This window comes from Mus caroli, chromosome 7 (assembly GCF_900094665.2).
Source record: "Mus caroli chromosome 7, CAROLI_EIJ_v1.1, whole genome shotgun sequence".
Taxonomy (NCBI): Eukaryota; Metazoa; Chordata; class Mammalia; order Rodentia; family Muridae; genus Mus; species Mus caroli.
In genome coordinates, this window is record NC_034576.1 from 109,734,478 (window position 1) to 109,758,060 (window position 23,583).

The 23,583-nt window shown below is 43.8% G+C and overlaps 1 protein-coding gene across 2 annotated transcripts in view; it reads left to right on the forward strand.

Annotated features, from left to right (window-relative positions):
• The window catches only part of Syt9 (synaptotagmin 9), a 168,018-nt gene that overhangs the window by 113,180 nt on the left and 31,255 nt on the right, over positions 1–23,583 (forward strand). The window contains exons 4-6 of one of the 2 annotated variants that reach the window (XR_002378387.2): positions 6,561–6,681; positions 8,687–8,858; positions 11,021–11,145. Coding sequence is in view for 1 of the 2 variants with exons in the window: in XM_021167917.1 (XP_021023576.1) it covers positions 6,561–6,681; positions 8,687–8,858; positions 11,016–11,145 (423 nt within the window). In the remaining variant the exon portion in view is untranslated. Of the gene's footprint in view, positions 1–6,560; positions 6,682–8,686; positions 8,859–11,015; positions 11,146–23,583 lie in introns of both variants that reach the window. The other variant, XM_021167917.1, reaches the window with a different exon arrangement.

Here is a 23,583-nt window from a genome sequence, read left to right on the forward strand (position 1 = left end):
ATTGACTTTTTGCGTCCTCAAATAATTTACCTTAATATATTTACATTATTAAGCTTCATACATCTCACCCATGGGATTTTTATGATCTTGAATCAGGACTCCCATGTACTTATCAAGTCTGTTGTATCATATCAAATTGTGCATCTTCCAGACTATTGGCAATTTGAAACTAGATAAGACCCAGGTCATTGAATCATTTACTGACACCATTTTACATATGGTGGTTAGTCTGGCTATAAATTCCCCTTTATTAATAGATCTAAGCTAAATCATCCAGATCATTTGCAAGGGTTCCAGGAGAGGATTCACTATACATCATGCTGAGGTCACACTTACTGTGCCCACACAAACTTACCAGCTTCCTGTTCTGAGTCTAATAGCTTGGTCATAAGTGGAAGTGAAATTAATCTGATAGTAACTGTTACCAATGAACCTATTAGCTGAATGAGCTCTGATATTGGAGAAGAGGGGGATACATGTTTATGTGCGTGTACAGGTGTGCGTATATGTAGTTCTCATGCCTGTGTAGCAAACCTACTCAACGATTTTTGAAAGATTGGAAAACTACCTGATAAAACATCTGAGATGAGACCCATGTTTGATTTTCTGGGAAAGTGGCTTAATTATTTTATACTTGGGAAGATGGCTTCCCTCTGCCCATTAGGACTCAAGACTACTGCCCCATAGTGAAGCTCTACTCTGTGTTCCCAGTTGGTTGGCTCCAGTTGACAGAAAATATATGCCTTGGGTACTGAACAAAGCTATGGACCTAGTCGACCCTCTCATGGTGAGATATTGCCACCTAAGTATGTCAGAGTGAGTGTCTGCCAGATCCAAAGCCAGATTCAAACCAACCAAAGCCAGTTTTTTCTTATGGGAATGGAAAGTGTCTCCATCAAATTCCTCTTAGTGTAATCATCATCATCATCAGTCCCATCTGCCACTGCAGCACTGGGATGCAGCTGGCGTCAAGTGCACTCAGGTGAGGTGAGAGCTCTTCAGCCACCTCCCAGAAGCCTTTGAAAGGGAAGCCCTAGTCACATGAGAAGGTCAAGTACCCTGACATCTCTGGGCTTCTCCAGATAGAAACAGCACTCTCCTGAATCAGTCCCCCCACCCCTGTGACTCCTCACCAGTGATCAGAGTAGTCTGAACCTGAGAGTCAGAGCTGTGCTGCAGCACATGCGCAGAATGATGTTGCCTCTCTGGGTAGCGCTGTAGAGGGGGAAACTGGGAGGATTCTAGATATTTTTGAAGGGAGAAATGACATGACTTGCAGATGTGGGAGGGTGAGAGGAGAGGAGGAATACAGATACAGTGACAATTAGATTTTTAACTTCAGCCCCTGGGAGGTTTTGCCACACTAAGATGGAAAGGGCTGGGTAGGAAGGCTGGGGTAGGCGAGGGACATGAACTCCATTTGTAGAGGACTATTAAGATGGAGGTGCCTGTTAGACAACTTGCTAGGGGTCTGAAAACGACATTGGATGTATGAATCTATAGTGGAAGGAGGAAAACAGGCTATATATCTAAGTATTAGAACTAGTTAATATCCTATTAAACCAGAGAACTGGATAAGAGAGTGCTGAGAACTTCTATCATTGACCACAAAGAACATTGCACATGTGTGATGTTAGTTACCTTGTCCATTCCTGCGGTCAAGGAAAGTTCTTCCTTAAGAAGAACTAGACCCAGCCAGTATCCTTTGAGAACATGTCATATGGGGGGAAGCGTGGGCTGATGCCAGCCTCCTCCGCCACTGTGTGCGGGCTGCAGGTTCACTTGTGTCCCAGCACCAGCTCAGAAAGTGTCATCCTCCAGGCACACTTCCAGTGCAATTAATCATGTTAGTACCTATAAATAAAGTGCAACCAACAGTTACTTTAACAACGCATGCTAATTATCATCAGGATTGTCACTAAAAGGGCTCTCTCTCGCTCTCTCTCTCTCCCTCTCCCCCTCTCTCTGATTTATGCCCATTTTGCCACGTCTTGGGGTTATATCAGGAATATAGTTGGAGTATCTGAGAAGAGGGGATGAGCAGATCATTATTAACAGAGGCCATGTTACAAAAACACCAGTTTTGTCCCTCAATATAATTGTGGCTGAAGATAAAGTACACCCAGAAGGGATCTTGTAACTAGAATTGCCTTTTTTTTTTTTGAAAGGGGCACTTTAAACATTGGAGTTTCTTGGTAATCCTGTCACACTGAAGAATAGTATACTGACAGGAAAAATAGACAGGAGGCCAGGCATTCCATAGCCTTGAAGCGCATTGCCCCTCAACTGTGCGCCTTGGCTCTGTTTCCCCAGTGCTGGGGTTACACATGCTTTCACGTGGGTTCTAGGGATCAGTCTCTGGTCCTCATGTTCGCAAGGCAAGGACTATAGCACCTGAGCTACCACCGCAGTCCCTATGTGTTATTTAACTTTCATTATTATCAAATCTGTGTTGAGATATTAATTTTCCCGAAGGAGCTGAGAAGAGCTAACTGAGAAGTGACACAGCTTATCTAAGATTAACTAGGCAGCTGAGGCTTTAATGGAGTTTCCATCAGTCACACTGTATGTTTAAGCTTCAGGAACTTTTAAATACAAAGATATAGACTACTTATTTTTAATGCCCTTATTAAGATCGTTTTGTTTAAATTTGTCATCTAATACCTTGCTTTTGATTTCTGTTAGATCTCTCTCTGACCCTCATCCCCTTCCTGGATTTACTCATCTGTTTTCAACTATTAACTCTTTTCATATACTGATATTATTAACTCATGCTTTTCATTTTTTAGCCACAAACTCCTTCTATTATTTCAGTTCTTTCTTTGGAGTATGTAGTGCACATCCTTAACATATATAAGTCAACTTAAAGTGGTGTTATTCCACTCTTAGGTCATGCAAAACCCACACCGGTTTAGTCTTTTGTCTTCTAGTGAGTAGCATCAGTAAAATGACAGTTTTTATAATATTTAGTTATTAATCCTAGGAATGACTCCAACAACTAACTCAGGTTACATACCCAGCCTTTGTCCCAACAAAACATAGGGGAGTGAATATTGTGGTTAGCATAGTTTCCTGCAGCCCCCTACTAGGATGTTGTGAAGTGGGAAAGGAATTCACTAGGGGAATTCAGGGAGAACATAAAAATGCACTGGCTAGCCAGAAAATGCAAACTAACGTTGACCACTCCGGGGCACAGTCAGAAAAAGACTACAGATTGGCAGACAGAGAACTTACACTCCTGAGAATTTCCCAGTGTACCTTGCTGGCGGTGCTGCACTTGACCACACAAAGCAGGAGCCAATGAGGCATTTCTCTGAGTGGCATTTCCCTTCCCCTTGTATCCTCCGGGGCACTCAATACCAGGGCTTTCAGAACCAGTGATACTCCTGTATTCTGATTCTGTCTGTCTGAAAAAGAAGGCAGCCATCGCACCATTTGTTTATATTTGACTCTCCTCAGCATTCCAGAAAATGTACCAAGAATCTCGTCAATCCTATATACATCATTTGCTAAACCCTAGAACAAATCACATTTTGGAATAAGTAACTGAAGCTCACCTATGTAATGTTTTTGCAGACACCAGTAACAGATCTGAGTCCTCAATCAGAAGTTTCTCTAGATTGTGTCGAATGTCCTCTAAGGAGCGTATTCACTTCTGGTTGGGAGGCGTTGATTCAAGGGAGTGTCCACACACACAGAGATCCACGGGTTCTGGATCCCAAACCTGTATCAGTTGATAGGGAAAAGCAACATTACCATCAAATGCGGTGATCTCCTAGCCCCTCGAGGGATGATGGCTCTGAGTTCCCTATTGCAGATTCAGCCCTAAGACTCTGGGAGAACAATGCTGAACTTATAGCCAAAAAAGGTGCTCTCAGATTAAGGAAATGAGGGATGGGGAGATGACCCAGTGGTTCAAAAGCACTTGTTGCTCTTGCAGAGGACACAGGTTCAGTTCTCAGCATCCACGTGGTGGTCCACAAACCCATCTCTAATTCCAGTTCCAAGGGACCAGTGCATTGCTCTCTTCTGATTTCCATGGATACCAGACACATGGTGGATATATATATATTATATATATATATATATTATATATATATCCACACATACACACAGGCAAAACACATGAATAAAATGAAATAAATATAAAAGAGTAAGTGAACAAATGATGAATGGATGCATGCTCTAATGGTTATTGACAGTGGCACTCTGAGGAAGAGTGGCATTAGATGGTGTATATGGGACATGCAGGTGGGGAGGCATCAGTTCCCCTGGAGCTGTGAGCCTCCTGATATAGGTGCTGGGAATTGAACTCTGGCCCTCTATATGAGTAGAATGCACTCTTAACCACTCAGCATCATCTTTATGCAATTATTTTATAGATAAATACTCCAATAAGTAAAATTTTAGAAAATGTAGACACACTGATTTCTTTTTTTGAGGCATGGTCTCATGTAGCCTAGTCTGCTTTTGAAGTCCTTATGTGGCCAAGGAAGACTCTAAATCTGATCCCCCTGCCTCTACTTCCCACGTGCTGGGAGTATTCCACCATCCCTGGTTTATCTGCATGCTAGACAAGTGCGGAGCCACATCCCAAACACACAAGATTTCTTTTTAAATCACTTGCAGATCAAAAACATTTGCTTTGATAAATGATTTGTTTAACTTACATGTTTTTAAAGATACAATCGTGGATTTTAGTCTGGGAGTTTTGTTGTTTCCTTTCAAATCATGAGTACACAGCTTTACAAAAGAAATATTTGTGAATGAGATTCATGGTGGGAAAAAAACACAACTCCACATACTTAGTACAGAAGGAATCTGACATTTCACATTTAACTACGTGCCTGGAAAGCCAGGAGTAGGAAGAGTCTATTTCCCATTGCAAGTCTTTCAGAGTGAGGTACACAGTGTGAGCCCTCAGGAAATAGATGCTGAAATAATTGATTATGGAACCTTCGTGGGCATGATTTTGGCCACTTTTAGAATTACTTTCTCAAATTGGGATTCTCTGGGCAGGATGAAGTAGGACAAGAGAGCAAGGTACTGTGGAAAAGGATAAAAGAATTCAAGGACACAGGGGTGGAATGGGTATAGAAAAAGAGAAGGTTGGGCTCCTGCAGAAGTGAGCACAGCGCCACACAGCAACAAGAACCTGGCGTTTGTGAAACCTCACTCCCATGCAGTGCTCCCCAACATCTTACCACAGGGAAAGGTCTGGCCACCCAGGTGTCCTAGGGCCAGGGCTCCAGAAACCAGGACGGACTGGGCTGCAAGGTGATGTGATTTATTTGCATGAGTCAGGCGATGCTTGAAGACACAGACCAATCCATCTGCCTTAGCTACCAAACGGATCCCTTTGCCTCCTCCTCCCGTGGCAGCAGTCAAGGCAGGAGGTTGGCAAGGTGACCTTCCATAGCTGAATCTGTGCTTCTAAAAATAGAAACATCCTCCAAGAATCCAGACGGGGAGGGGAGGCTGTGGATGTTAAGGGCTAGAACCCAAGTCCCCAAAGCATTGTCAGTATGAAACCATATTAATTAGACACGGGCACCCAGATCTATAACCTCGGGTGTCTCACAGAAATTGAAACTAAATGAACTGACTTTTTTTTCCCTCTTCCTAGTTACACTCTCCTGGGCTTTAAGAAAAAAAGAGAAAGAGATTCATATTTTTTGACCTATTTGGATTGGCTGTACATTGCCCAAGGAGATGTCTTCCCCAGTATCCCAGTAGAGGAAATGGGAGCTCTTTGAGACAAAGATGGGATGTAGCTAAGTGGGACCTTGAGGAGCAGACAGCAGGGCTTCCTAAATTCTGGCTTCTGAACTTTTCTCCCTGCATGGGTACTGTGCAGGACTAGGTTTGTGTCCCAGTGTGTCCAATTATGTGGGAATATGAGGTCAGGGGCTGCTATTACCATGACTATGCAGTATTCTTGTCCAGAGTTAATGAGGGACTAGAAGATTCTTTGAGCTCATGGAACCACCTGCTATTGATCTACAGAGGTTATTTGCAGTATTATACACATGGCAGTGCAGAGTATGGGGGGAGACTGGGCTCCGCAGGAGTGTGTGGGGATAGTGTGGCTCATTTGAGGGCTCTGTGTAGAGGGGCAAGCATAGCGTTAGAGTGAAGCCCTGCTGGAAAGACCACAGAAAGCCAAGTGGGGTTGTGAGCAGAATCTCTGAGCTCTGCTGGAGTGATCAGCCCCAAGAGGCTCCTTTTGCATGGCTTTGTGCTGAGAACTATGACTCTCACAAACATGAGTAGAGTCACATAGAGGGCCACTCTGGGAATGCTGTGGAGCCTGTATGAGGTTGTACGTGCGGGTTGTGTGTGTGGTGGTTTTCTTTGGACAGCCTCCTCCACTTCTGCTACCAACAAATGAGTTGTGCTTCCAAAGATGTAGAGCCACCCCAGTACAGGGGTGGGGTTTCTGTGTCATGAGCTGAACCAAAAAAGCAAAATGTGTCCTTTCTAACACTGCCCTGCAGCTGAGCCTCCTGCACGTGGGCTGAGGATACTTTCTAATGCTTTGCTCTGTGCTTTTTGAACAGGATAATGTGGATCTGGGCGAGCTTATGTTTTCACTCTGCTATCTTCCAACGGCTGGCAGGCTGACCATCACCATCATAAAAGCAAGGAATTTAAAGGCGATGGACATAACAGGAGCATCAGGTGGGACATTCTTCATCTGGTTCTGATTCAGCACATTATCAAGTTCCTATTATGGTACCCTGGGTCTGGATCGCCTAGGTTTAATCATGTTCCTACCACGTCTAAGCGCTGCATGACCTTTAATGAGTCACTTAACCACTCTAGGCTTCAAATTCCTATCTGTAAAGTGAGAGTATGAATAGTATCTGGCCCATGGAATTGTTGTATGATTACCTGAATTAACGTGTATTAGATCATAAAAGCGTACGATATATTAAGATGCTACATGATGTAACTAGACTCTTGAGCCTTTCCTTTGCCGTAATTGGGACTCAACCTACAGTTTACATATTCTGGAGTGGTCTACCCATTTAGGCCTTCCCTCTGACATCATTATCTTAGGCTCATTGAAGACTAGAGACAATTCTGACTCCTTACAGATATGAAGTAAAGCTTGTGGGGTTTTATTTTTTTTTCAGTGAACCAAACATATACCTTTACATTGTAAACCCTGATACAAAATGTCTCATTGTGCAGTTCATACTACACACATTTATATCAGTTTTGGCCACGTGGTCACTATCACATAGAATACTGGCTCGTAGTCACTGAATTCAAAGAGCCTGAGATATAATATAATGCATTCTTTTGTTGTTGCTGGGATGTGCACTTTTGCATTTTAGTGTGTGTGTGTGTGTGTGTGTGTGTGTGTGTGCGTGCGCGTGTGCGCGCACGCACGCACGCACGTGCCTGCGCCTATGTGTATGGGTATCTGTGTATGCACGTAGATATAAGGACCAGAGGTCAGCCTTTGGTGTCATTCCCCATGAATCACTTCTCACTAGCCCTTCACTACTGTTCAGCCCTGCATCTCTGTGCCTAACTACATGATGCCCTCCCTGGTTCCTCAGCCCTTCTGGAAGGTATTTCAAGCCAGAGGAGCTGTACTTTTTTTTTCCCCCTTGATTAGAAACAGCCTGGAGTATAGAACATAGAAAATATCAACGCCTTGGGGTAAATGCCATCCCTGACTTTGATTTCTGAGAAAGGTTCTCTCATTGAGACCTGGGCTCCATGGTTAGGCTATGGCTGCACAGGAAACGCCAGGGTTCCCTTTGTCTCTACTTCCCTTGCACAGACTGGGATTACGAGTGCATGTCATCCACCATGTGCAGGCATGTCCATGGAAGGTAGAATCTCACTCCAGTGTGACGCTTGTTACTGACTGACATTTACTCCATCATGTTGATATATTCTGTCCTATACTCCTGGCTGGTTCTAAGCAAGGGAAACAAAACCCAAAAAAGGATACAGCTCCCCTGGCTTAAAGTACCTTCTGGAAGGGATAAGGAGTCAGGGTAGCTTGTAGTTAAGTAGAGCGATACAGGAATCCCTTTTGAGCTGCATGGTACTGAGAGGCTAGTGGGACCACAAGTGCCCCCTCCAGAAAGCAGTGTCACCTGTCAGTCTGCCTTGGTTATGCTATAAATGTCTCATCCACTCTCATCCTGATTAATGAACAGCTTCTCCCTTTGCAAACACATTTCCAGGAGTCCCCAGTACTTAAGGCCATTCATGCACACAGGCTGCCCCATTTTCTAGGAATTAGAACTTATAGAACTAGAAGCATGCCCCTGCTTAAAGGCCCAGTCTTTAAGCAACAATTTTCATGGGTAGCTCAGAGTTGGGATACTGAGTCTTATCTCCCACTCCTTGGAGATGTCTGACTCTCTTACTTTCACAGTCAGGCTGGTCCTGAATTCTGGTTGGCATATTTTATAATTTGGTAACAGATGTTTACACCCTATTTTTAAATTTCATGAATTCTGAGGAGACAGTGTCCTGTGCTTTTTCTTGAATGAATAACTTAATTGTTCTAAGTAGTCACTGCCCACATCACATATCACATGAATTAAAATCCTCAAACTCTAGACTCCAGACAGAGAAGGGGAGGCTTCCTACACTGGCCACACATTCCCAGCATCTCTGTGTGTCCTCACAGTGCCCTGTTTTCATGCCTGTGCAGATCCCTACGTGAAAGTCTCACTGATGTGTGACGGCCGGAGACTGAAGAAGAGGAAAACCTCCACCAAGAGGAACACGCTTAATCCCGTTTACAATGAAGCCATAGTCTTCGACGTCCCTCCTGAGAGCATCGACCAGATCCACTTGTCCATAGCTGTCATGGACTATGACCGGTGAGATGTCAGGAGCTCTTTCTCTGTGCAGCCTCACTGTTGTTGGGGCAGGATGGGCAGATTAGGGAGCAGCCACATGAGCAACCATATTAGGGAGCTCAGCTGGGGTCCCAGGATAGTGACTGAAAGGGCAGCATGTGGGAAGCAGGCTGACAGGGAGTCACATCATCCAAACCATAGTGCAGAATCCTGTTACTATAGTACTTCTAATATGCTCATCTCTCCCCTCCCCCTTTCTTATCTTTCTTCTCGTCCATCTTCCCACATGCTACCCTTCCCTTCCCATCTCTGCACACTTCCTGATATCTCTCTATGAAAAACTACAGCCCCACAGGTCTTGTTTTTCATTGAGCAGTTCTGACTCCTTTAGTGGAAACACAGAATGACTACTTTAGCCACGCCACCAACGTTTCTAAATATATAACTTCGATCTTTTTTTTTCCTTCTTGCACTGTTTAATAAAGATCATTTCCATCCACTTAAGTCTGAAAGCAAACACAGAAATGTTCTCTTGAAAATGCTAGAATCAGTATGGATGGCAGGGTACATTAAAATGTATAAGATGCTAGACTTTTTAATTAATACAGCACAGAGGAGATATTTATAGCCTGCATTGTAGCCAATTGTGTATTTAAAGGACAGATTTGAAAAACAGTCATTTTAATATGCAAAGGAAGTACCAACAGGGAATTATACATGTTGAACCAGTCATTAGACTGAAATGCAAAGTCTCTTTTTAATTAGAAACCTCCCACGTGGTCTGGGCACAATTATAAAAGAAAAAATCAGTCTGACTTCTAATATAATCTTACAAATATTATTTGTAGCTAAAAATGTTTCCATCCACCTCTGAAATGTCAGCACAGCAGCCTCAGTGACCTCAATGCTTTCCAGTAGATCCCAACACAAAGCATGCCTTGTCTTCTGACACAGTTGCCCCTGATTGTGGCAGCCCATGCTGGGCACAGACCTTGCCCTGGCTTCTCTGGACACATACAACACCAGAGTGCCAGGTCCCAGGAGGGGATGCTGCCCACCAGCTGTGGAAGGCTAGGGTAGCACTTCCTGAGCTATTGCCAAGGTTCCTGCATCAACAAATCTGATTATGTGATCTCTGCATCAATTCAATTATTAGTAAACTCGTCACAGTGGCCTGGGAAAACCCATGGCAGTTTGCATAGGGCCTCTGCAGGCATCTGATTTTAATGAGCACAGGCTTAACTGCCCCAGACAGTCCATTCCCACCTCTCCTCCTCCTCATGCAAATAGAATAGAAGCCATTTGTCTTTTCAAGGAGGAAAGGGAGGTTATCATGAAGAGTCCAAGGATGGACCCCAACCTTCCAGTTATTTCAAGGGACTTCCCCCTGTCCCCCACCCCCAAAGGAAAAAGTAAAATGACTCAACCCAGAGAATACTCACAGAAAGTTTGAGCCCTAAGTTTAAGGAGCTGGGTGTCTATCACAGTTAAAAACTCAAGTTGGCTCCAAGAACCAAAGCTGAGCGTAGAAAGAGAAGATGATGGCAGCAGTCTCTAGTGAAACAAGGAGCAAGGAGACCCAGGAGCCCTCCCCGCCGGCCTTCACCTCACCATCCTCAGTTGCCTCTTGTGGGAATTTGAGTGGGTTCTACATTACTCCTCCCTAAGGGTTCCTTTTCATTCTGTAAGTCTGGAAGCCTGCTTAGCCTTCAGAACCAGAAACAGTATCATGAGCAAATCAAGTTCTTTGAGCAAAGGTTGTCACGGCCAAATGAACTCATGCCGACATTAGGAAGCTTAGATACAGTATTGACCTAGTATACTAGATCTTTCTGATGTTTAGTTTGGATTGTAGTTTTTAATTAGAGAAGTAGTTGATAGCCCACCGCTTCTGAACTTCCTCCACCCATCTGAGTTGTTGCTTTCACTCAGTGGTTCTCAACCTTCCTAAAGCTGTGACCCTTTAATACAGTTCCTCATGTTGCGGTGACCCCAACCATAAAATTATTTTGTTGTACTTCATGACTGTAATCTTGTTATGTATCGTAGTATAAATATCTGATATGTAAGATACATGACGCCCCCTCCAAGGGGTCATGACCCACAGGTGGAGAACTGCTGCTTTTACTTCAGCATACCAAAATTTTAAGAAAAAACTGTTGTGGCCCATTTTCACAGTGTAGGTCACAATGAGGTCATTGGCGTGTGCCAAGTAGGAAACGAGGCTGAGCGGCTGGGCAGAGACCACTGGAGTGAGATGCTGTCATATCCTCGGAAGCCCATCGCACACTGGCACTCTCTGATGGAGGTAAGACCTACCCCGACGTGTTCCACTCTGTAGATGACATGTTTTGCTGTTGAAATGCAGAGCTGTGAACAGCACAAATGTGCCAGGCTCTTCTATCCCCAGCACTGTCCCTGGTGACATTTCCCAGGGCACTTATGCCTTGCACAGGATATTCTCTCCACCAGCCTAGGACATTTGGATCAGGGACATTTTTATTGTCTTTTTTAAAGGATCAGTATTCTCTGACTCCATGTTACAGCTTTGAGTTGGCTTTTGGGGGGCATCTGGATGAGACAGAGAGAACCCTCAATTTTAGAACTGCCTCTGGTTCTAGTCTGTAAGTCTTATGTTGCTTAATACTAGGTTCAGGTTTATTTAACCAAATAACAAAGCACAAAACAACAATGTGGAGAAAGTAAAATTTCTCTTCCCTACATCCAGCAAGTCCAAAGGAAGACAGTGTGGCACCATGGTCAACAGAAGCCTAGAATTCTCCCATCTTTCAGCTTAAGTGTCCCAGAAGTTACCTCATTATGCAGTATTGCTACTGAGCTCAAACCCATCATATCTTTCATGCCACAAAAATGTGGAGCAAGGCGAAGGGTCGAAAGAACACAGAGCATTTCTTTCAGGGTTCTCTTTGAGATTTTCCAAGATGGTGGTTCTTATATGCAATACAGGGCTTTGGAATTGTCTACTTTCAAAGGAGAGCAGTAAATATCTTCTTTTAATTATGTACCTAACTAGAAGTAGGGTTTTATTTGCAATGAAAGGTAGCATGCATCCTGGCTGTCATCCTGCACCTGTCTCTCATCCACTCACTCCTCTGTCTCCTCATGCATTCTTCAGTGTGTCTCTGCTTATTGACTCATTTACGTTGGCATTCTCTCAGCACTGATTTTCACTGGATCACATGCCAGGAAGACACATGAAGCACACCTGCAAATGAGAGGCCGCTTTCTTTGTAGCTCTTATAGAGACTGCAGGACAGACTTTTTTTTTTTTTTTTTTTAACACATAAATGTCTTTGCCTATTGGTGGTGCTCATGCAAGGGCACACATGTGGAGACTGGAGGACAACTTTTGGGAGTTGGTTTTCTCCTTCCACTTGGTGAACCCCAGAGCCTGAACTTGGGTCATTGAACTTGGAGACAAGTACCTTAACTCACTGACCAGGGTGTATGAGATGGAGTGTGAGTCATTAAAGTGCGTAGAGATAAGCTTTGTGACTCAGAGGATGAGCTAACCAGACACATGGGGCGGGGCTCATTGAGGTTACAGGAGACTGGAGCTGCTGGGAATGAGAACCCCAGATAGCAAGCCAGGGTCAGTGACCAAGGGTATGTGGGTTCCAGGCAGAGAACTTTCCTCTGTTCTTACAGTGTAGGCAGCTTCTCCATGCATCAGCTCCCCGAAAGCATAAGAGATCACTGTCCAGTGTGGGTGGTTCCTGTGCCCTTGGCAGTGAGGTAAGTATGGTGGAGTAAACATGCAGGCGATTGTAGAGGAAGAGAGGCTCCAACCCAGGACAAGGGGATGCCTCCTTTGAAGGAACAGTACAGAAAGGCACTAGTTATATTCACTGATAGACCAGAGTCCCCGAATTTGCAGACCCCTGAGCATATATCTCTGCCTCTGGGCCATAGAAAGCAAACCTCTCTTCTGAAATCAAAATTAATCCCTAAGGGAGACCCCAAGACCTGAGAGCCACTTGAGAAAGATCCAGGGAAACTCTGCCTCATTTCCTCAGCTCCCAGCGGAAGTCACAGAGCACCCCATATGTAGGCTTAGTAAACTCCCCAGGGATGCCACTGGTGAGTGGCAGCGGGAGCCATTGTAATCTACCTCCTGGACCCTTCACAGTCACTTTCTGCTTTAAATTCTCCTTTGTGATCCTAAGTGTCAAAACTCTGTGACAGGTAACAGGAAAGGAGAAAGGTCTACAGGGGCTGGGGAATGAGCCCTGAACCAAGCAGAACTTTGTGGCCTTGGCACACAGGAACCCTTGGCAGGGTGTGGGCTTCTTCCATGTTAGAGATAAGAAAGTCACACAACTTTGGTCCCTGGGAGGTGCTCCTTAAACCCTTAGCTCCCAGCTCTTTGCAAGTCTGTGTTCAACAGTTACATAAGTGAGAAATAAACGTCTTGAGGGTTAAAGTAATGAAACTTGGGAGTCATTTGTACAGTGGCTAGAACTACTTCAGCTAATACAATGGTCGTGTCTCAGTGGTTGCAAGGGAACTAAGGAAATGAAATGCCTGTGTCCCTGATATGAAAGGCGAGCGAAGCTGCTCCTTCTCTGCAGCCTCTTGCCTGTTTTGTGAAGTCACGTCCTGAACTATGGCCCCATCTCCAGAGGGGAAATGCTGCCTTCCCTTTTAAAAATAAACATGCAGCTGGCAAAATTAGGGCAATGGTACCAGATGAGATTAAAGAAGGTGGGTGGTGGACCGTGCTTTGTCAGCCACTCTGGATGGAGGCGGTCACAGGCAGTGCTGGGAATTGAGTATACTGGAGTTGGGTGGACCTAGATTCACCGCTGTGAGCCACATGCTGGTTGACTGTTCTTTACCTTTGCTTTTTCTCATCTGTAAGTTGTCGTAACTGCCTGTCTCTCATGGGCAGTTGTAAAGATTACAGTTTTTAAGGGGATGAGTGGGTTGAGATGGGGTTTCATGTAGCCATGGCTAGCCCTAAGCTTGTTATATAGTGGAGAATGAGCTTCTAAATCCCCTTGCATCTCATAGGTACTAAGACTATAGGTATTCACCACCACACCCATTCTACACTGCACTGGGGGTGGAACCTAGGTATTTTTACTGCTGAGCAAGCACCCTATGACTGAGCTATATCCCCAGCATAGATCATCAAGTCCATGATAGATCGTCTATGAGAAATACCACTCCATGGCTGGCACCTAACCAGTGCTCAGTAAAGTTTTCACTACTGTATGTCCTACATTCTGATAGGTCTCTGTGTGTCATCATGGAACTCTGTAACATAAGGAAATAACACCCATGTTGGTTTTCATGGCAACAGCTAGGAACCCCAGTGAGCATCATCCCAGGTTAGAAGAGTGGCTTACTCAGCACTTAGCTGGACATGGGCATGCAGATTTTTTTGTTTTGTCTTTGGAGACACAGTTTGTCTGTGTAGCCCTGGCTATTCTAGAAATTTCTCTGTAGACCAATCTGGCCTCGAGTTCATAAATCTGCTTGCCCTAGCTTCCCAAGGGCTGGAATTAAAGGCATAGGCCACTATCACCCAACTCAGGTATAGAGATTTAAGGTCTACCCCCTTCCCCTTTAACTCGATTGTAAAGTTAACCTGCTATTATGTTCTCTTAAATTAAAAAAAAAAAAAGAGTGTGTGTGTGTGTATGTGTGTCAGCATATATATATTATGGGGCACCGAGCATGCTTCATAAGAATGAGAATGAGTTGGGCTTTAGTGTGAGAGGAGGTTGGCCTGACAGAAACGCCATTCTGCTAGGGACTAAGGGACTAAGTTATAAATGAACACTTACTCCAGTAGAGACCTGGCTATCTACTCCAGGTTATAGCAAACATACCCTGACATTGCCAGGGTAGGTAGCAGATGGAGTCTTCAGAACCAATGAATTAAAAAATCCGTTTCTCTCTCTGGGATTTGGCATGGCTTCACTGCATACCCAAAGGTCAGCCAGTGCCTTCCTCTTTACTCTTTATAATGTCATTAGCTCAGAAAGCTGTGTAAGCTCTCCCAGAGCAATTTAACCTGGGACTTGGAGGTAAGAATGTCCCTTCTGTAGGACTGCAGGAGACCAGAGTGCTAAGGGCTTTCTTATCACAGCATCTTCCTCTGTGCATCCAAGATAAGATGGTGTTGATCTGGTCATATCATCACACCTTCCTCACCCTCCTAACAGTCGAGTTGACCTACTTCCCAAGCCTCAGGAGAGAAGCAGGCAATAATAGTTCAGATTTTGCATAGCTCCCCTGTGAAGTGCTTTGTAATATCTGGATTAAGACTTAGAATTATGGGAAACCAGATGTAGATGCCATTTGTTTAAATCATGCTTTACTTTACTGAGATGATAATGACAGATAATCCAATAAGAATATATGGCAAAGTTCTTATCAGGATTCATATAATATAATAATAACCCCATTTATATACTTATAACACATACATACATACATACATACATATATAAAGTTTTCTGGTTTATCCCAAGTTTGAAACCCTATGATCAGATGGATTGAAGCAGGAACTAAGTGCAAAAGTGGCCCCTGGACTAATATGAGCCACGGGAACAAGAGGTTCCATATATGTGTGTGTGTGTGTGTGTGTGTGTGTGTGTGTATGTGTATTCCACATTTATATATATAATATCAATCCAATACTAGGATGCTCAGTGTGGATTCATACTCTCCTAATGTCTAGCCTTTGTACAGACATTTGCATCAGGCCAGAAAGGCTTTGTACACGCGTGTAAAGATCACCTGATTAACCCTGCTGCACCCTTCCTCCCAAACAGTCCAATAGCACAGGACGTACTATAATGACCAGAGTCGTCTATGTACTACACAGGCTCAGTAAAGCTATAGTTTATTTTTTCAGGGTTAAAGCTATAAATTTAATCCTGTGAGGAACCTAAACCAAACGTCAGTTATGGAGTCTTGCCTCAGTGTTGCATCAGTGCCCTGTTTAAAACATTTCTAGATACTTCCTATCTAGTGTTCAACAGAGCCCACTTGGAGTCTTGAATCTACACATTCCCAGGAGAAAACATCTGATTTCCCAGGCTAGGTCAAAAAAAGGTAATTAGTAGCCCACTCCATCAATAGTATAAGGACGATAGTTCTTGAGAAAGGTACCAGCAAGACAGGAAAACTCAACAGAGTGATCATGGCTGCTGCCCAAAGGTGCAGGTTGCTTAAATGCTCTGAGCAAGTTGCCCTTCACCACAGAGGCAGGCGCAAGGAGCAGCGAGGAGCAGTTTTCAAGGAAGGATGTAAAGGAATGGGTGCACAGAGCTGGAGGAGCCTGGGTGCTATCACACACCTGTCTAGTTACCCACTGACCTCTTGTCCCTGTGGCTCGTGTTAGTCCAGCGGCCACCTTTGCACTTAGTTCCTGCCTCAGTCCATCTGATCCTAGGGTTTCAAACTTGGGGTAAACCAGAATCACTACTTCCTGCTCCCAGGCTTTCTCCTTCTGGGACTTGGTGTAGCTTCAGTGCAGACCCAAAGATAACCTATAAGAAATGCAACTCCACAGATTGTATCTAACTAGTGCTCAGTAAAATTCTTATGATTATTGTGTTCCCTACATTCTGATGGGTCACTGTGTGTCCTCATGGGACTTTGTCAAAGGCTGCCTGGAAAATCCCTTTCTAACCTAGTATTAGTCTTCTCTACCTATGAATTATGTCCCAGATGTCAAAGTGCTCTCTAATGTAAACATGTAAAGGAAATGTTTAGAGACGTGAAGTGTTTCTTTTCCCTCAACAGGGCTCATCTCTATGATTTTTTTTTCTGTGAGAGACTGATTGTTGACTGTGTTAACTGCCTCCAGTTTGTATTAATTCAGTGCATGGGATATGATTCATAGATATTGGAAGATCAACCCTGCTCACATAGGTAGTTAATATCTGACGAGTTTGAGAAAGAATAAAAGAAGTGTGTAATGGAATCAACTGAGTTCCTTTTGTGTAGAAGATGCAGAATCTCCTTTCAATAGAACCCAAAGTAGAAGAGGGCAAGGTTTAAAAGTTACTGAGAGTGAATCTGTAGCACGCGTTTAAATGGAGCTTCTTAGTCGCTGCAAGCTTTTGATTACTTCTCCATTAAGAAGTGATCAGAAATCATTTCCTCCATCCTTCCCATTAATCAGCCAATCACCATGGCTTTACATATTGAGTACAACTAAGATAATATTCAGAACTGAGAGTCCTTAGTAAAACATGAGACTCCCCTTGAGCTGATATGGTTGACTGGGTCCTAGAGTACTTGGTACCTGCTTTCATAAGAGAGAGGTGACACGCAGATATCCCAGAGGCCAGCAGCAGTAGCCCAAGTGAGAACTATTTGGGAAATGAGTTGGCCTTTCTTACCAGGAAAATATTTTAGTTCCAGTTTTAAACAACAGCATGATTTGATGTATCATCTGTGGAAATAAAAGACGAGGAAAAGCATGGGATTTGGGGGCTGCTGGGAAGGACCTGCCTTTGGAGTTTCCTGGACTGTGTTTTGATGGTGGGATGCAGCAGAGCAGTGTCCATGCGCACTTAGGGAGCCCCTGAGCTGAACTGGCTGCAGTGAATATAAAGAGGTGCTGCGTAGTCCTGATAGGAAACCAGCAGCCCACCTGTTCGAGCCTGTTCCAAGGGACGGTAAGTGGTCCGAAAACAGTTTGGATGAGTGGGCAGTCAGTGTTAGGGAAACATTGTGTTTCCAGCTGGGGGAAGGAGTGGTTAACAAACTCAGCACAATTGAGACTTTCACAAGAAACTCCTTCTTCCTACATTAAACTATCTGTACAGAAAGAGAGGACACTAAGTATTCTCTCATTTTCAGAAAAGATACAAATCCAGACTTCCTCAAAGGTCTGTAGAGACGGGAATCATGCAAAGCACAGAAGCACTCAAAATAGCCATTAGACATAAAAGATAACAACATGTGGTGAACATTAACGATTCTGCTGAGTAGAAAGAAGGTTCACTGTCTTCACGGCCCTCTCCTTCCCAGAGCACCTTGCTGTAGCTCCTTCTGGCCATTGTGGGTATGCTCCAATAATTACAACACAGAAGGTGGATGGCAATGGACTTGTGCTTTCGCTCCCCCATCTCCAGAATGGCATTCACAGGGGACTTGCTGACACCTGGGGTGGGCTGATTCTTTCTTCACAGATGAAATAAATCATTGATTTATGATGTTCCTGCAAGAGCCACTTGCAGATGCTAAGCTGCTCATTATTCTAGGAACTGTCCCTTGCCTGGAACTTTCCAGGGGGAATTCAGCTCATACATGGACATATGAGGGCCTACAGAAAGTTCCCCATCAAAGGCAGTTTCTCAGCTCCTTCATATACCCATTCTTCTCCATGGAGTCTCCTACCCCTATCTTTCAGTTGATTTAGAATGAAAGTGAAAATTGAGCCAGTGTGATCCATGTCTTAGCTGGGAAAGACACTTGCTACCAAGATTGATGGCCTGAATTTAATCCTTGGGACCCAACCCACAAAAGGAGAGAACCAAATTCCTGTAAATTGTCTTCTCACCTCTACATGCATGCTGTGGTACATGCTCACTCTGTCCACTTCACACGTGTGTGTCATTGCCCATTAGTGTGCATGCACACGCACATGCACATGTGTGCTAAAGAAATATAATTAAAAATTGGAAATAACTTTTAACGTTAATAGCTTTAGTTATTATCTTTTACTCCTGCCACTTTACTTTTAAGTAATAAGTAACAAATCTCACTGTGTTGGAAGTTGGCAATCAGGAGTGGTAAGATTATATCTTTTCACGAATTTTAAGTAAAATTCAGGGCATGATACATTTATAAGTGAAGATCTTAAAGGAGAATTTTCTCAAAACCAAGGAAAACTTTATAAATTGCTGGCAGTTACATAAAGCAATCTCAACTGTTAGGCACCTGCTGTGCAATGATGCATTACAGTCCAACTGTCCAAAATAAGCATTCTGTATGAGACAGGGAACATCAATGTGGTTATGTTCTGTGTGGCTGAGGATCTGGGTGACACCTGCTTAGGTACTTTAATATTGATAAATAAATGTTCAGACTGACAGCTGAGTAGAGAAAGGTCATAAAACCAATCAAGCAAGTAAATGCCATCCAAAAAGATTAAGACTGACTACAAATTGTAAAATGTAAACATTCTGGATTTTTCTTCCTGTTATTAATGCTTAATGAAGGTCTCTGCAGGAGACGTGGAAATTTGGATCCAAAGAAATCCACATCTGTTTGTGTTTTTCTCTGGGCCTTGTCTACTGCATTTTATCTCTGTGGTGGTCTGAAGGTTAGATTTCTGGGTTGTTTTTTTTTTTGAGGGGGTTGTCATTGTTTTGTTTTTTAAGAAAAAAATCTTGTTAAAATCAGATCCCCAATAAGGTAGTATTAAAAGGTGGGAAATGATCAAGTGAGGCATCTCTGCCACATGGATAGAATTGAGACTGTATAAAGGAAGCCTACTACATAAGTGCACAGCAAGACGGGCATGGCCTATCAAGGCTTAGAGCTAACTAGCCCTAACCAGACACCAAAACACTGGAGCCTTGATCTTGGACTTCATATGTCCAGAACTGTGGGTAATAAATTTCTGCAGCTTATATATGATGTAGTTTAAGGTACTTTAAGCCTAAAATCCAAGGGACCCTCCTTACTATTTGTGTTCAGAGTAACAATAAGAAACAAGGCTGACTTGGGCCAAGCAATACCTGCCTGCTAAGAGAAGACAAGGATTCCCTTGGATACACAGACATCCAGAATTCATCAATATAATCCTAAGCATCATCCGTTTGTGCCCTGTCGCTAGAAGCATCTCTACAGGGATAATGAGTAATCCTCCCTCTACTGGAATTGACATTCCAGAAAAGGACAGAAGACCTTTTAACTTCAAACTTTAAGGACTGGAGTAGGATCTTGAGTAGAGGATCCTGGCCTATCAGTCTGGGTCACTGGCGGGGGAACTGAACTGTGTGCTTCTCTCTTTAGGACACAAGGCTGACAACCCAGACTACTTGTCTATGGAAGATTTTATCCCATGACCTTAAAGCCATAAGACAGCAAGTCCTCTCTTTCCTTCTTAGGCCTGCAGGGTGACATCATTATACTTGGGTGTTTAGGTTTGGTTTGGTTTGGTTTGGTTTTTAGAGATAGGGTTTCTCTGTGTAGCCCTGGCTGTCCTGGAACTCACTCTGTAGACCAGGCTGGCCTTGAACTCAGAAATCTGCCTGCCTCTGCCTCCCAAGTGCTGGGATTAAAGGCATGCACCACCATGCCCGGCCATACCTGGGTCTATAGTTGAGGCCATAGAATTTTATCTTTCAACTGCATTTCAAATTCTGTATTCATAGAAGTTGCAGTATATCCACTTCCAAGATTAGAGCCAATGGCTCTTGTGTCACTATTTACAAGTACTGAACCATTTGTTACTTTTCAAGTATTAAACCAACATATGTAAGAACAGGTTTACCTAGATAGAAATCTCATCAAGAATGAGAAGGAAATCAAAGCTGAGTGAAGCCTGTACTCTCAGCATAACAAGGGAAAATCAGACACAGCACTGTTGGTCCTCTGTTGAAGTAGGCAGAATCTAAGTCCTTACACATGCAAACCATCCACATCAGCTCCACATAGCAATGAGCATAAAAGAGTTAATAGCAAAGACCTTGAGAAACCCTCTCCTTATTACGGAAAAATCACTCTCAGCTCTAGTTGCTGCTGTCAGATGAGCTCCTTGAAAAGTAAAAGAGGGAAGAATAGAGAAAAAAAGGCATTTTGAATCACACGGAAGGTTTTGAGGACTACTCGGTCCAGACGATGTTCCTCTTACTGTTTTAAGCCAATAATTCTCTCAAGCCCCAAAGCACAAGAATATAGCCTTCTCGTCATTATAGATTCTATCTGAACCCATGGGTGCCCAGGTCACTGCCCTGCTAAGTATGAGGTCCCTCCTTAGAAGATGATGAGCAAAATCGGGACTAGAGATAGCACTGAGCTCTCAATACAGTGCCAAAGGAGGAAAGTCATCACCGCTCTTACTCAGCTGTGGACTGACCTTCCCGGCAAGGTGTGCTCAGTGCTGTAATAGTGGCAAGTCTATGATGGTGGCAACCAGCTGCTTTCTGATTAGAACTGGGGCCCAAGCTGCCTGACAGAAATCACTATGATCCAATTAAGAGACTGTGGCTAAGGATGTCTATGGTTTAGGGGAAGTGGAACACTCAGAAAACACAGAGAGTGGTAGAACCATAAGCTTTATAGATAAGCACTCCATACAACAGGATAATGTGGGAGTCAACTACTGAACAATAGATCTGGACCAAATTCCAGGCTGCACTCAGTCTCATTCTAGAAGGAATGAAAAGTTAAGCACTGAGCTCGCTCAAACCCTAACGCCCTCCATGCTCAGAGAACAACATATGGCTTCTGCTTTTAGGTTTTATGAGACTAAATGAGATTTACTTGCTGGGTAGCTACTGGGGTGGGGTGGGGGTTGTTACATAAAAGTCCTTCCATGTGACTGAAGAAATTGAAGGAGAAGGAGAAGGAGAGAAGGAGAAGGAGGAGAAGGAGAAGGAGAAGGAGAAGGAGAAGGAGAAGGAGAAGAAGAAGAAGAAGAAGAAGAAGAAGAAGAAGAAGAAGAAGACGACGACGACAAGACAAGACTAGACTTGGAAGACAGACAAATGCTAGATCAGTAAGCACCCACAAGGATGGAATGATCTAAATTTGTGTTAACATATATTAATTCTATAATAATGTGATTTTCTGTTTTCAGACATGTACATAATGTATTTTGAGCATATCCATCCCCTCCCCCACCACCCTCTCGTGTCCCCTCCTGCTCCTATTGCTCCTTCCTCTTCCCTAGCAGTCCCCTTCCTACTTTGATTGTCTTTTTTACATGACTCAGCGAGTTTCATTAGGACGGCTTACAGGAGCATGGGCATCTTGCCAGTGCGCATGCCACTGAAGAATTCCCCCTCCCATGAACCAGCCATTAACTGTTTAGGTTTTCTTTGCACTCACTCCTGGAGTCTGATTTGAAATATGAATGTGTCAAACAGATTCATGCAAGCACACTGTGAGGAAAGCAACAAGAAATTGAGAAAGCAAAATCATTTAATTAGAGAGAACTCAATGGCCCAGTTAAACATCCAGGTGAGCTACCCAGTAGGCTTTGTCACTGGTGGCTGACAGGGAGGGTCTCAGACCAGCTCTGCCACTTACAGCTGCTGAGCTCCAGCAAGTTACCTGAACTCTCAAGGATCAGCTCCCTCTCTGTCAGCAGGAGAATTAGTGCCAGCTGTCAACACCTGTTGTGATTAGATGGCATGCATAGGAAAGGGACTGACAGAGGCCCTGGCAATAAAACACACCCAGCAAGTCTCTTTCCTTTTTCAGCCCCCCCAAAAATCTCAATTTTCTTCTCCTTCCATCCATTGTTTTTGAAGACAGTGGCTCTCAGATTGACCGTGAGCCCATGGCCCCCCAACTTCAGCCTTCTGAGTGCTGAGATTGATTAGAGGTGTGCCCCCCCCCACACACACACACAGCTTAAGATTTTTATTTTATTTTTCCATGGTGACAGAGATCAAACTTTGGGCCTTGCACATGCCAGAATGGTGGGTGCTTTGCTGACTCAGCTACATTCCTTGCCTCAGCAGCTAATCTTCCATGGTGTTATTGCAGGGTTCTCAGATGAAGACAACTTTAAGGAGTTACTCCAAGTTACACTCCTTCTCTTTCTCCCTGACTCTTCCCCCTCCTCTTCCTTCCTCTCCCCCTTCCTCCCCTTTCCTACCCACTTTTGGGGTCTTCAGTGGTTCCCAAAGATATTGGTGTATGAAATGTAAGCTGCAGCACAATATGGAAACAGGTTCCCCCCACACCTGAGTTAGAGCGAGGTATAAACATACCCCTGCCTCACGAAACACATTTGAGCTGGGCATGGTACTATGTGCCTATAGTCCCTTTCCTTAGGAAGCTGAGCCAGCCTTGGCTAATAGCAAGACTTTGACGCACACAGACACCCAAAGAAAGAAAAAATGAGAAAGAAAAGAAAATACATTTGATATTATTACAGATACACAATTGTAAGGCTTTTTTAAAAGTTCGGTGAAAACATGTGTATGCATGTGGTGTGTGCTTTTGTTCTTTACATTCTTATTTCAGTTTAAAAAGGAATACTCGACAGAATCATTACATTAATTTCATATATCCAGCAATGGGTAAACATTCTCAGCACAAAATTACTGAGTTAAAGGATGCACACATTCAGAAAAGCATATGCAGTTTTGGTCCAGAATGGGTCTGTAATGAGGGAGCTATGGAATTGAATCAAGATCAAGTGTATACATTTGGAGCTGAGGTTATAGCTCAGTGGTAGGTTGGTTCTTCTCTCTCTCTCTCTCTCTCTCTCTCTCTCTCTCTCTCTCTCTCTCACACACACACACACACACACACACACACACACACATACACACACACCGAGGGGGGGGGAGAGGGAGAGAAAGAGGGAAACACACACACACCAGAACTCTGCACAGTTTTCAGGCTGTCTGTTACAGCCTTTCACTTGAAAGTCCTGCATTCCAGGCTTGGCTTCACAGGCAGTCACCAGGAATCAACACCTTGGTTTTAGACTCTGAATAGGATGCTACATTCCATGTGTTTATATTACTAAATTTTCATGAGCACAAGTAAGTTTTTTTACCACAAATGT